General features: G+C 38.7%; 1 protein-coding gene across 7 annotated transcripts in view; it reads right to left on the reverse strand.

The window, feature by feature from the left end:
• Positions 1-13,401, reverse strand: part of Fubp1 (far upstream element (FUSE) binding protein 1) — a 31,338-nt gene that overhangs the window by 17,534 nt on the left and 403 nt on the right. For 3 of the 7 annotated variants that reach the window (XM_013018280.1, XM_013018277.1, XM_013018279.1), the window contains exons 2-14: positions 9,964-10,054; positions 8,270-8,308; positions 7,824-7,863; positions 6,843-6,895; positions 6,685-6,756; positions 6,412-6,469; positions 4,541-4,703; positions 4,344-4,442; positions 4,124-4,225; positions 3,791-3,893; positions 3,587-3,687; positions 2,892-3,033; positions 1,919-2,079 (exon numbers count right to left, since the gene is read on the reverse strand). In XM_013018280.1, coding sequence (XP_012873734.1) covers positions 1,919-2,079; positions 2,892-3,033; positions 3,587-3,687; positions 3,791-3,893; positions 4,124-4,225; positions 4,344-4,442; positions 4,541-4,703; positions 6,412-6,469; positions 6,685-6,756; positions 6,843-6,895; positions 7,824-7,863; positions 8,270-8,308; positions 9,964-10,054 — 1,224 coding nt within the window. Of the gene's footprint in view, positions 1-1,918; positions 2,080-2,891; positions 3,034-3,586; positions 3,688-3,790; positions 3,894-4,123; positions 4,226-4,343; positions 4,443-4,540; positions 4,704-6,411; positions 6,470-6,684; positions 6,757-6,842; positions 6,896-7,823; positions 7,864-8,269; positions 8,309-9,246; positions 9,310-9,963; positions 10,055-13,401 lie in introns of all 7 variants that reach the window. The other 4 variants (XM_013018276.1, XM_013018275.1, XM_013018278.1 and 1 more) reach the window with 2 other exon arrangements.

A 13,401-nucleotide genomic window follows, 5' to 3' on the forward strand; every position in this document is an offset into this window, starting at 1 on the left:
GCAATTTTGCATATTAGATATTAAGCTTATTACAAACTAAAACAATCTAACAATGGAATTAAGGTTCTTAATAACTTTGTAAATGATGTAGCTTTACTCCAGTATGAAAATAATTTCCTTCATTTCTTCTGGTAGGCAGAATACTGGATCTCTTCACAAAAGATCTCTTCACAGCACCCCCAAATAGGTAAAATTATTTAGAGTGCAGTTTAATGTAGGGGAAGAAATGTGGATTCTTGAAAAGGAAAGGCTTTAAAAATAAGGTCACCTCAAACAAACTTATATGGAAATGGCTGTGTCCTAGGCTTTGTTATAGGATCTGGAAGCAAGGAACTGCAGAACTGTAAGCAACTGTAGAAGATGAAGTGTCCCAGAGCTTACATCTGCTGGAGGCTGAGATCCAAGAGTGGCAGTTGAGAGCCAGCCCAGGCAGGAAAAGTTAGCCAATTACCACCAAAAAGCTACAAGTGGAAGGTGTGGCTCAAGTGAAGTATGCCAGCCTTGAGTTAAAAAAGCTAAAGGATAGCACCCAGGATATTCAAAGCCCTAGGATCAGCATGCACATGTGTGCTCACACGCACAAATAAAATTGGGGGGAAAACAAAGATTAATGTAGAACAAAGTCCAGAGGATAAAACAGGATAGGGTAGTTGGACAGTCAGAAAGTATTATTTTCAAGGAAAGTAAAAGGGCCAGACTGAAACGTTAAACTCAGGAAGTAAAAAGCACAATTAAGCTCTTCTTCCCAGCACAGAGCCTTTATATTGTTACAGGATTAAACTACAGGAAGGGCTAGCTGCAAACCAATCTTTTCTTTTTAAAATATAGAGGTCAGGGCTGGGAAGGTGGCTCAGTGGTAGAGCGCTTGCCTTGCATGCATGATCCCCTGGGTTTGATTCCTCAGCACCCCATAAGCAAAAAAGAAAAAAGCTGGAAGTGGCGCTGTGGCTCAAGTGGTAGAGCGCTAGCCTTGAGCTGAAGAGCTGTGGGGCAGCGCCCAGGCCCAGAGTTCAGGCCCCATGGACCGGACCTCCCCCATACCCTTCCCTCCCCCCGCAAAAAAAATATACAGAAGTCATCTAAATCTGCCTTATCCTTAAATGTTAAAAAAACCTGGTAACTCTTATGAATGGGTAAAGGCAGCAGGAAAAATGAAGTCTTACCAGCTACTAGTGTTTTGAGTGGGCCTCATTCATCTTACCCACCTGATGCCACAGTCTAAAAAAAGAGAAGCTGCTAAGTGTATTCACTTAGCTTAAAATATAAAGGCTACTTTTTATCTGGGTGCTGTAATCCTAGCTACTCAGAAGGCTGAGCTCTGAGGATCACAGTTCGAAGCCATCCTGGGCAGAAAAGTTCCCATTAGACTCAACTCCAATTAACTACTCAAAAACTGGGAGTGGCACTGTGGTGCAAGTCTAGCTCAGGGACACCGCCCAGGCCAAGTTCAAGCCACATGCGATCTCCACATGCACACACCTAATTTTTGGCAAGTCTAAGCCTTTAACTCACATTTCTTACACTGATAAAATGAAATGGTTCTCTCTTCCATATTCCCCTACCATGCTAATATAAAATCTGGCTGATGGGGCTGGGAAGGTGGCTCAGTGGTAGAGCACTTGCCTTGCATGCACGAGGCCCTGGGTTTGATTCCTCAGCACCACATAAGCAAAAAGTAAAAAAGCTGGAAGTGGCGCTGTGGCTCAAGTGGTAGAGCGGTAGCCTTGAGCTGAAGAGCTGAGGGACAGTGCCTAGACCCAGAGTTCAGGCCCCACGACCAGACCCTCCCCCGCAAAATAAATAAAATCTGGCTGAAAGCTAAAAAACAAATTTTTACATGGCAATGTAGTACAATTTCAATTAACGCCTTATTTATGGAACAGGGACATTAAGAACCAGGAGTTTTAGGCATACTCACACCAATCTTTTCCTCTATGAGTTGACGAGCATAGTCTATTTGTTGTGGAGTGCCACGAATTGTGAATAATTTCATATTAGGATCTGCATTAGGTGGAGGATTTCTCTGAAGTTCTATTCTTGCACCAGACTGTTGACTTATACTTTTTATGGTTTCACCACCTGAAATCAGAAAACAATAATTTGCCTGAAGTTTTAAATATGAACTATTCCAAAGAAAATAGTTGTCGGGAACCAGCAGCTCACACTGAAGTTTTAGCTACTCAGGAAGCTGAGACCTGAGAATTTTGGTTTGAAGTTAGTGGAGACAGGAAAGTCCATAAGACTCTATCTCCCACTAACAACCAAAGAGCTGGAAGTGGAGCTCTAGTTCAAGTGGTAGAGTGTTAGCCTTGAGCAAAAAAAAAAATTCAGGACAAAGCCCAGGCCTTGAGTTCAAGTCCTAACACCTGGCCCCTCCTACAGTCACAATTAAATGAATGAGCCATTAAATCAAGTTTTGCCATCCTCCCATCTATTAGGATTTTCCATTTTGTTTATATTCAACATCTCATTCTCCAACTTTAAGTCGTTTTTTTGTTCAATAGGGTCAAGAAGGTAGTGAGTAGTTACTGGGGTTTGAATTCAGGAACTTGAACTCAATAGGCTTATTTGCTTAGCTGAACTCTATTGATTGAGCAGTGTTATTGATTTTTCTATCCAGGATGGCTTCTAACTGTGATCCTCCAGACCTCATTCTCCTAAGAAGCTACAATTATAGGTGTGAGCCACTGAAGCCCACACAAATCATGATTGAGTCAAAAGTTCCTTACACTAGTGACTCTTGATTCCTTTCTCTAGAAGCCAGAAACTTCATTTACTTTAGCTGCTACATATCAATATAAAAATACTTTCCAAAGAATTATAATAGCAACAGAAAGTGTTTAGAAACATTAGGTAATATGCTAAATAACTAAGAATTTAAGATACATTGCCTTTTCCTATTATTAATCCAGTTTTTCCAGTTGGCACGATAAAATTAAATTCCTGTAGTCCACCAGGTGGTCCCATATTCCAGTTGCCTTGACCTCTACCTCTTCCTCGACCACCAGGTCCAGGTCCACCAGGATTACCAGCCTTAGGAAGGAAAAGGGGAGGAAAAAAAAAAACAAAACCACCAAACAGTATAAACTATTATTTTCATAATAATAATTTAGGTCCCCACCACTAATCCTCATATCACTGAGTCAGAAATTTAGATACAAATTCTTTGACCAAAATAATCATGTGAAGATTTCCATTTTGTTTTGTTCTTACACGGGTCTTAAATTTGGGGCTCTGTACTATTCTCTAGAGTTTTTGTAAAAGCTAGCACTTTTGTTCAGCACTTGACCAATACCTCCAGTTCTGGCTTTTGCTGGTTAATTGCAGAGAATAGTCACATAGACTTTTCTGCCTGGGATGGCTTGAACTGTGGTCCTCAGATCTCAGTCTACTAAGTACAGGTACCAATGCCCAACAATAGTTTCATTTATAAAAATTACTGAAGTGAAAGTACTTATATAGAAATTTAAACTGTCTAGGAATAATAAAGCACTTATCAAGCATACTTTAATATAAAAATAAGGAAGCTGTACTTTCAGATTTGATTAAAAATACCAATAGGAAAAACAAAAAAAAAAAATCAAACCTGAACACTTCGAAGAAGGTCTGTAATAATTTCTGCAGCATGCTGGCAACGGTCTGGAGGTCCTGTAATTTGTGCTATTCTATCAGGTGTTGTTCCATCATCTTTAAAACAAGGACATGAATTGATTTAATTGAATAGAAGTATACGAGTATCAAAACTAATGGCTATCAAAACTTAGAAGATTAACTAACTATATATGCTAACCTGGTTTAAACTGAATTCGAACACCAGCATCATTTTGTATTTTTTTGATCATCTCTCCATTTCTTCCAATTACAATGCCAACAGCAAACCTTGGAATGGGGACCTGATGAAAATTAGAGTAAAAGTATTACCAAAGCCCTTTCCTGAAAATTTAACCACATTAAGTCATAAAAGTATAAACAGCTTTATGCATGCCATGTGTCAGTAAGAGACAAAACCTATTAAAGTAGGAAGAAAAAGGGATACAATTTGAGAGGGGCCATCTATTCAAAACAAGAAAACAGTTTTATTTAGAATAACATAAAAGGATGGCAGCTAGGTATTTTTACTTACATCTATCCCTTCATTCCCTCCAATTCTTGACCCGTACTCATTCCGAACTTCTCTGAAACCACCTTGATCACGAATTAACTCTAACACCATTTCCTTGGCTTGCTAAATTACAAAGAGTTACCCAGTTAAAAAAAAAAAAAAAAGTATGAAAATATTCCATTTTGTTCACATTTTGCCCAAACCCTCCCAATCTCTTTATAAAGGACAAAGTGAAGTTTACTTGAACTTTATATGGGTCGCCTGTAATCCTAAGCGGTTTGTCAGCACCAGTGTTCTGAGGTCCATCCTGAATCATAACCATTTTAACTCCAGCCCGTTCCTTAAAAAATCATAAAAATCACGAGTATTACCAAGAAGAAAGATGAAAACTGATTTCAAAATATAGGAAAAATAAACCACCTCACAATATAACAATACCTGAAGTTGTTTAATAGTCTCTCCCCCTTTTCCAATAACTAATCCTGCCTTGCTAGCTGGAATCATGATTTCTTGAACTGCATTTCCAGGTCCATCACCATGATGAAAGCCAGGGGCTGGTCTTCCTTTCTCAACAATCTGGTCCAATAATCGTTTTGCTGACCTAGTAATAAGTTAAAATTTCAAGAATAAAGTATACCATATTCATTCTTTGAGATGAGTTTTTCTAGGAATACAATTTTTGACATGTCTAAAAGTGTGCAAGAGACATAGAATTACCTCCCCACCAAGGACTATTTATGTTTTAAACTACAATTTTGGTTAATGTTTTGGCTTCACTTTATTAAACAAGTAACAGCATATTTCTAAAAACAATGTATAATTCACTAAGTTATAGAAAAAAATTCAAGGCAAAATAAAGGTTATAAGACAACATGAATAAAAGTTGGAGATGAGGAAGAAACTTATTTGGTCCTGGGACTTGAACTCAGCCTGAGTGCTGTCCCCGAGCTTCCTCTGCTCCAGGCTAGTGCTTTGTCACTTGAGCCACTGCTATACTTCCAGGTTTTTGGTAGTTTAGAGTCTCACAGGCTTTCTTGCCCAAGTTGATTTTGAACCACAATCCTCAAATCTCAGCCTCCTGAGTAGCTAGGACTATAGATTATGAGCCACTGGTATCTGGCAAGAATTCTGTTTTTAATGTTATCCGAGACTGGGACTAGAACTCAGTGGTAGAATGCACTCTTGTTGATCCTCAACAAAATACCTCCTTCCCCACACATTAAAAATATAGTTTGGTGATACTAGGCAATCACCAAACATGTAAGTTTGTAATTTATGGAAAAAATTCAAGATAAAAAATTTAAGAGCAAACAGGCAGGTACCTGAGGCTCATGCCAATAAACCTAAACCTAGCTACTCAGGAGGCTAAGATCTGAGGACTATGGTTTGAAACCAGCTAGGGCAGAAAAGTCTGTAAAAAAAAAAAGTAGAAAAAGCCAGACCGGGATCTACGGACTCAAGTAGTACAGTGAAACCCTTGAGCACAAAGAGGTTTAAGGTAGTACTTAGGCCCTGAGTTTAAGCCCCAGGACCAGCAGAACATAAATAAAAAGTAAAATAAAAGCAAAACTTATAGTATATAAATCTGCTTACTAAATGGCAGCTAAGAGCAGCCAAAACGTAGGTGCCCCTTATCCAATTATTAAGAATGGCCTGTCCCGAGGGTCAATGCCGATAGTAAATGAAAGGTGTGGCTTGAAGTCTGGGACCTTAGAAATTTCAATGGAATGATTAGAATAAACACTTGATTGGTGAGAGTTTAAGACAAAAAAACAAAAACAAAAAACAGGCAGATAGTTTGGTAAATACAAACCTCTCTTAAGAATTTTTTTTTGGCAAACAGATTTTAGAATTCAAGATGATTTTTTGTTTTGCTACTAGAAAAGAAAACTAGCAATGCAGGGCTGGGAAGTTGGCTCAGTGGTAGAAAGCTCGCCTTGCATGCTTAAGGCCCTGGGTTCAATTCCTCAGCACCACATAAGCAGGAAAAAAAAAACGCGGGAAGTGGCGCTGTGGCTCAAGTGGTAGAGTGCTAGCCTTGTGCTGAAGAGCTGAGGGACAGCACCCAAGGCAAGAGTTCAGGCCCCATGACCGGACACCCCCCCCCAAAAAAGAAAAAAAACTAGCAATGCAGGATAAAGTTAGCTTAATTACAGGATATTATTCTATTCAAATAGTAAAGAGCTGGTCTTGAATAAAAGGAGGCAATGTATCAATAAAAAGAACACACAGGACAATGTTCAAAAGTTTTATATTGTTTTTATACTTATAAATTTGAACTTTTAAACTTTTAACATTTTCATACTTACTGGACAGATTCAGGTGTTCCAGTTAACATACAAGACCTTTCTGGTAGGCCACCACTGTCTGCAATTAAAAAGAAAATTTCAGGCCAAGAAAAAAATTAACCCACAGTATATCATCAGTAGGAATAAAAACAAGCAAGTTTTCTAATCACTGAAAACATCAAGAGAAGTATAAGGGTGTATCTTAGCAGAGTATGCCTTTATACACAAGACTGGGTTTGAGCTCTTAACACTACAAAACAAAATAAAGGAAGGGAGACGCCCAAGAAGTGTTACCAGGAGCTATCTGTATTTTGCATCCAGATTCTTGCTGTATGCGTGAGATCTGTTCACCTCCTCTGCCAATTACTAGTTAAAAAAGAAGAAGAAAATTATTTACTGAAAGCTTACAAGTATGCTTTATGTCTTTTAAAATTTAAAATTAGGTCACTTACTAAATCCAACCATTCCATCTGGAACTTTGTATTCTTCTGTCATTACAGATCTGCTAAGAAATTACAGAAACATCTTTTTCTTAAAAAGATATGGTACATATGTGTATGTTTTTATAAATAAATGCAAGTTTAATGTCCTAATAGGGTAAACTAAAGCTCTAGGCACATACTCATGACCAAAGTATGTCCTCATACCTAGTTAAGCTAAGGCACTGGTTGGTAGCTTATACCTAGCTACTCAGGAAGTTGAGACCTGAGGATTGTGATTTGAAGTCAGCCTGAGTAGCAAAGTCCATGAGACTCATATCCAAATAATTAACAAAAAGCAGGAAGTAGAGCTGTGGCTCAAGTGGTAGTGCTAGCTTTGAGCAGAAAAGCTCAAGACAGCACCCAGGGCCCTGAGTTAAAGGCCCCAGGACAAACACCAAAAAAATTTGTAAATAAGGCACAACACATATCAACTGAATAGACAAACGGAACAGTTTCAAGACATGAAGCAAAGGAGTTAAGAGTTCAAAACATGCCACTTTAAGTTATTATAATTCACCTTATTTCCTCTAAAACATGGCTAATCTACTTATTTTTCCAAATTTAAGAGTACCTTAAATTTCCTTTTTTTGGTGCCAGTTCTGGGGCTTGAACTTGGCCTGGGTGCTGTTCCTGAACTTTTGTGCTCAAGGTTAGCACTCTACCACTTGAGACATAGCTTCACTTCTGGTTTTTTGATGGTTAAGTAGTCTCAAGTACTTTCCTGGATGGGCTGGCTTTGAACTACAACCCTCAGATCTTAGCCTCCGAACAGCTAGGATTACAAATGTGAACCACTGGCACCTGGCAAATATCCTTATTTTTTTAGGTGAAACCCCATATATAAAAACATGCAGACATGCCTATAATCACTACACACTTAGTTAATATATACAGTTCAATTAAGGCTTGCAAAAAAACCCCACAAAACATTAAAAAAGCATTTGACTGTACCTTTGCTGTTGATGCATTGGTGGCATCTGTGTTCCAAAAGCTACCAAAAAATTAAAACAAGAATCCAAAATATTAATTAAACACAACCACATCAAACTGTCTAAATATCTTTCCCTAATCCAGACAACACAATCAGAGAATGAAATTTAATACAGACTATTCAAATCATTACTGACAATAACAAGAAAGTCAGTGAAAGGGCAAATGTATTGCAATGGTATAAAACGCTTTCTTTAGGTAGTACAAGCGTAGACTAAAAATTAAGAGTACCTAAATAAAATGTATAGTAACTCAGGAATCAAGGTTTACAATGTATATGTAGACATAAATAATTTTTTAAAGAGATGAATGCATTATTTATTATGAAAGGTATAAATTTATAACATCTATCAACTAAACTGTCCACCAAAAATAGGAATACAACAACAGTTTAAAATAATACTTACAGTCATTTTGAGGGGCAACTTTCTTAGCATCTGGTTGATCTGCAAAATTAAGCAACTTTTAATTTTCTTTTGCAGTTAACTATAAGGCTTCCTCCCTCAAGCAAAAATATCATTATAAACATTAAAATATGCAACAGAATGGCTTATTACTTGAACTAAAAAAAAATTGCCAAAATTCAACCCATTCATTCTATCCAAGTTAAGAGATGCACAGACATTTAAGTTTTGATTTTTGTTAAATTATTGACCATGTTTGTTAAGCACTTTAGAATGATACAAAGTATTTAGCTCCATTACTAGCAAAATATCACTTGCTAAAGGCTAATGATGCTTCTATTGTAGGTACTCAAGATTGGGGTGGGGGAGAAGAAGACCAAATTGTGTAAATCTCATACGTTACAAGTTGATTACAATCTGGGCAGTGGTAGCTCACACCTGTAAACCTAGCTACTCAGAAAGCTGAGATCATAGGATTTTGGTTCAAAGCTAGCCTGGGCAGGAAGGTCCGTGAAACTCTGCATCAAGTGGTAGAGTGTTCACCTCGAGCTGAAGAACTCAGGGACAGTGCCCAGGCCAAGAGTTCAAAGCCCCCCTGGCGCCAAAAAAGTTGATTACATGTGACTATGAACATAAAACTACCCCCCAAAAAAGAAAAAAAAATTATAAGGAAGTCTGAATCGAAACTGTTCTATTACATTTCACTACATTCAACTTTAGAAGAATTCAAAGGCAAACTGTATGACCTACCTTCATATATAAATCCACTACAGATGACTACCACGCACCACTTTCAATAGACTATACCTGGAAAGTACTATTATTCTCCTCCCCACCGCAAACGTAAATGGCAAATACACAATTGTTATGCAGTAAAAATCCAGACACATAATCCAAAAAGATCATTGTGTCCTTTTAAGAATTCACTGGTTTATTTCATGTTTACATATTAAACACAGGTAATAAATAAAAATTCCTGCCTTTAAAAGGAGAGGGCATTCCCTCCCAGTGTGTTGTACTGCTCGGACTTGTCCAAGAGCCATCTACACATAAAATAAAAAGAATACATTACATACAACATCTGAAGCATCATTAGCTCATTTTATTAAAAACCTCACTATAAATATGAAAGACACTTACCAAAAAAAAACCCACCTAAAATAAAAAAATGCATATTTGTAACTTGAGAAACTTCAACCAATGCTTTTTCAAATACAAAGCACTATAAATCCAATGTTTTAGTCCACATCAAGTTACACTTGAAAACAAAACAAAGCTCTAAAAGAAACAAGACAAAGAAATAGCATACACTAGCAGACTAGCACTTTATCCTTTCTATATTAACTGAAATCTGAAATGGCAAGATAATGAAAGCATAGCACATATCCATTCAGGTATGTGCAAAACCAGTGAAGTGTTTCCTAAACCACTTAAAATTTGTTTTCAGTAGTATTGAATAATCAGTCTGTGCAACCTGTCAAACTGTTACAATCCCAAGAGAGGTAAAATTAATAGCTATTTAGATAAAACTTGATTGCTCATTCAAATTAAATTGTACCTACCTTGTCTAGGTCTCCCAGTTTTCTCTTTTCTTTTTGAGGTTAATATAAACCTTACAATTTTAGGTATCTTATAGTAAAAGTAATGCCCAACTGAATACACTAAAAATATTTCAACTAAATATGTCTATAACTTACCTCCATCTTCTAAAGGTCTTTTTTGTCCTCCATAGCCATAGTCATTTGAATTTAATGATGTACCAGCATCACCCCCAATTTTTGCAGCAATCTTGGGGAAAAAAGTATAGTATCATTAAAAATAAATCAAACTTCTATATACTTGTTGATACAAAATTCTCATTTTTTACCTAATATGTACATATGCTAAATAACGCTCACTGAAACTACAACTTAATTTTTATGACCACTAATACTTAAAGTAATTAATTACTGTGACTGGGAATTAAACCCCTCATCAAAAAACACACAAGGGTGTAATGCCTCTGATCATATAAAATAATACTTATCAAAATGAATTCTAGGCAAAGGGGGTGGGGAGAGGGGGGCGAAGGAACCTGCTAAGAATCTTTAGAAGAGCAGCTAGTTTTGAGGAAACTAAATCCCAATCCTATCTTCTCCACTGTCTTCTCCCATGACTCTTCAAAAGATTTTCCAACATTCTACTCACATGTAGTTAGAATACTTGAAATGAGGTCAGTTCAAATTGGCATTTTTTTTGTCAGTCATGGGCTTGTACTCTGGGCCTGGGGGCTGTCCCTCACCTCTTCAGCTTAAGGCTAACAGTCTACCACTTGAGCCACAGTGCCACATCCAGTTTTCTGAGTGGTTTATTGGAGATACAAGCTCAGAGACAGCCCCCAGGTCTTGAGTTAAAGCCAAGACAAACAAAAAGAAAATGTATTCTAAAATTACTTCAAAACAAATTATTTTTTAAAATGTTAAGATACAGCTTAAGCTGGGCACTGGTGGGTCTTGCCTCGCCTGTAATTTTGGCTACTCAGATGGTAAGATCTGAGGATGGCAGTTCAAAAGCTGGCCCAGGCAAGAAAGTCCATGAGTCTCATCTCTAATAAAACACTCAGAAAACCAAAAATGGCACTGTGGCTCAAGTGGTAGAGTGCTAGCTTTGAGCTGAAGAGCTGAGGGACAGTGCCCAGGCCCACAGTTCAAGCTCCACAACTGACCCACACACAAACAAAAAGGCTTAGTTGCAATTCTGTAAGTAATGTCCTGAAGATACTAGCAGAAATCTGGGCAACTAGAAAGTAATCCCTTGCACTGGAGAACAAAGCCTCAGGGTTGGGGGTGTGGCTTAAGTGTACAGTGCCAAAGCCCTGGGTTAAAACCCCCTAGGTTCCTCCAAGCAAAAAGAAACAAACCAATCCCAGCTTTAAGTAGGGTACAATTAGTGGAAAGTTACCCAAATTAAAAAAAAAAAATCAAACCTTTGGTTACTGAAATTCCCTCTAGGGGATCCTGATGTGAACTAACCCAATTGCCTCGCGTTTTACTATTAACAAGGAAACTGGGCAGGGTAAGCATATATTCAAGGGCTTTCTCAATTAATCGTCTATTTATATCCTTGAGTGTCTATTTCGACCTTCTTTTCTGAGAGGTGTACTAATACCCCAAAACACTGCTTTTCTACCCTTAGGTCTCAAATATCTATTGGACTACTTAAATGGTAGTCCAAAATTAACTTAAATGCCCTGCCCAGAATTAAGCAGCACTGATGTTTTTGAAAAGTACTTAAGGCCAGAGTACCAAAAAACCAGAGAGTCTTTTAGGACTTGAATTTGTATATGAATTCCATAGTTAACTTTCCTTCTTTTTTAAGTCGGTCACTCGGCTTGAACTCTGGGCCTCAGTGCTGGCCCTCAGCTCTTCAGCTCAAGGTTTAACCACTTGAGTCACAGAGCCACTTCCGGTTTTCTGGTGGTTTACTGGGGGGAAAGAGTCTTGCAGACTTTCCTTCCCGGGCAGGATTTGAAGGGCAATCCTTGGATTTCAGCCTCTTGAATAGCTACTAGGATTACAGGAGTGAGCCACCAGTGCCTGGTTTCCATAGTTATTTCCAATGTAAAACTTTATCAAATATCTTCCAAGAATATTTAATTCTATCTGTATATGTGAATCTTTCACTTACAATTCAATTTGACCAATGATGAGTACCTTTAAGGTGGTTACTGTAGATAAACACTACAAATATAAGTGGGTTGTCTATTATCACAATCGAGCCTTTCTAGCAACTCAAGTTTTTTAGTATTTAGACCCAGCTGTACCTTTTCTCACTTCATTTCCCTTTCTCCTCTTCCCCATTCACCGCTTTGCTCCAGTAACTCCACTCATAGGTTCTGGTCATTCCAACAATCCTCAAGTGTTTGTACATTATTTTCTCTATTAGCCAATCTCTCTCATTCTGCTTGCACAACTGTGCACAACTGTCACTACCATAGCAAGTTGACACTCTTACTTCCCTGGTACCCAGTACAGTGCCTGACCCAAAACATCACAAATGTTTACAGTGTAAGAGGATGAATCAATGTATTTTCTTTACTTTCTAATAAAGTAATCCAGTACTTTTGTTCATTTGTATTTGGTTCCTTCACAGTATCATAGAATCCTACAAATAACTCATACATGTAGTTTCCTGTATCTACAGTGTGGCACAAAATGAATCTACCAAGACTGACTAGTCAAGCACAGGTACATTTCTCTAATGTGTTACCCATTAGAAAAGGGTGATGTTACATCACTGCAGATTTTGGAAAATGAATTTTGACTCAGTAATGCTTGAATTAACTGAAGGGAAAACTAGTGCTTCAATTAACTGAAGGGAAAAGAAGACTTCTAATATAATAAAAATGGTTTCTTAGTACCATTTGCTTAATACTAGTTTAAAATGCCTAGCATAAAATGCAGTGTCATAAGGAAAGTGTTTAATTTTAATTTACAAACAGGTCCCTATCATTTCAAAATTACGAACACATCTACTGACTACGTAAAAAGACAAAAGTTCAAACTTGAGTTTCCTGGAGTCCGTGCACCCCCGCCCCTTACAGTAGTCCGTCCGGGGTGGGGGTGGGGGTGGGGGTCCCGCAGTCCGCGCCTCCAGAGCACAGAGAGGGCTGAGCACTTCACGATTGTGAACCCGGAGGCAGACTCAAATGGAAACCACGAGCATCAAGAGCCCGAGGCCATTTTGAGGAGCGAGGCGGCTGGACTGGCAGGCTGACACCCAAAATCCCGCCCAGAGGAAGGGTGAAGTCCCTTCCCGGAGCACGTGAACGCGATCGTTCCCGAAAGCGGCTTTGATTTAGGGAGGAAAAGAAAAATCCAGTCCCGAGGAGCCGGAAGTGGCTCGAAGAGTGCTTTAAAAAGGCTCCGGCGGACCAGACCCCAGTTACTACCCCCCCCCCCTCAACTAAGTAATTACCAGAACCTTCCTTCCACATATTGTGTGCAAGTAGGCGCGCTTTCTGCCCGGGATGGGGGGTGAGGGGGGGGGAGGCTAACTTCCCGGCGGCGCGGGAGCGGGCGGGACACGTCAGGCCGCGTCTCGGTGGCGGGCGTCGGGTCCCGCGGATCCGCTCCCGGGCCTCCGGTCGTCTCCGC

The sequence above is a fragment of the Dipodomys ordii genome, unplaced genomic scaffold (genome assembly GCF_000151885.1).
Source record: "Dipodomys ordii isolate 6190 unplaced genomic scaffold, Dord_2.0 Scaffold39, whole genome shotgun sequence".
In the NCBI taxonomy this organism is placed as follows: domain Eukaryota; kingdom Metazoa; phylum Chordata; class Mammalia; order Rodentia; family Heteromyidae; genus Dipodomys; species Dipodomys ordii.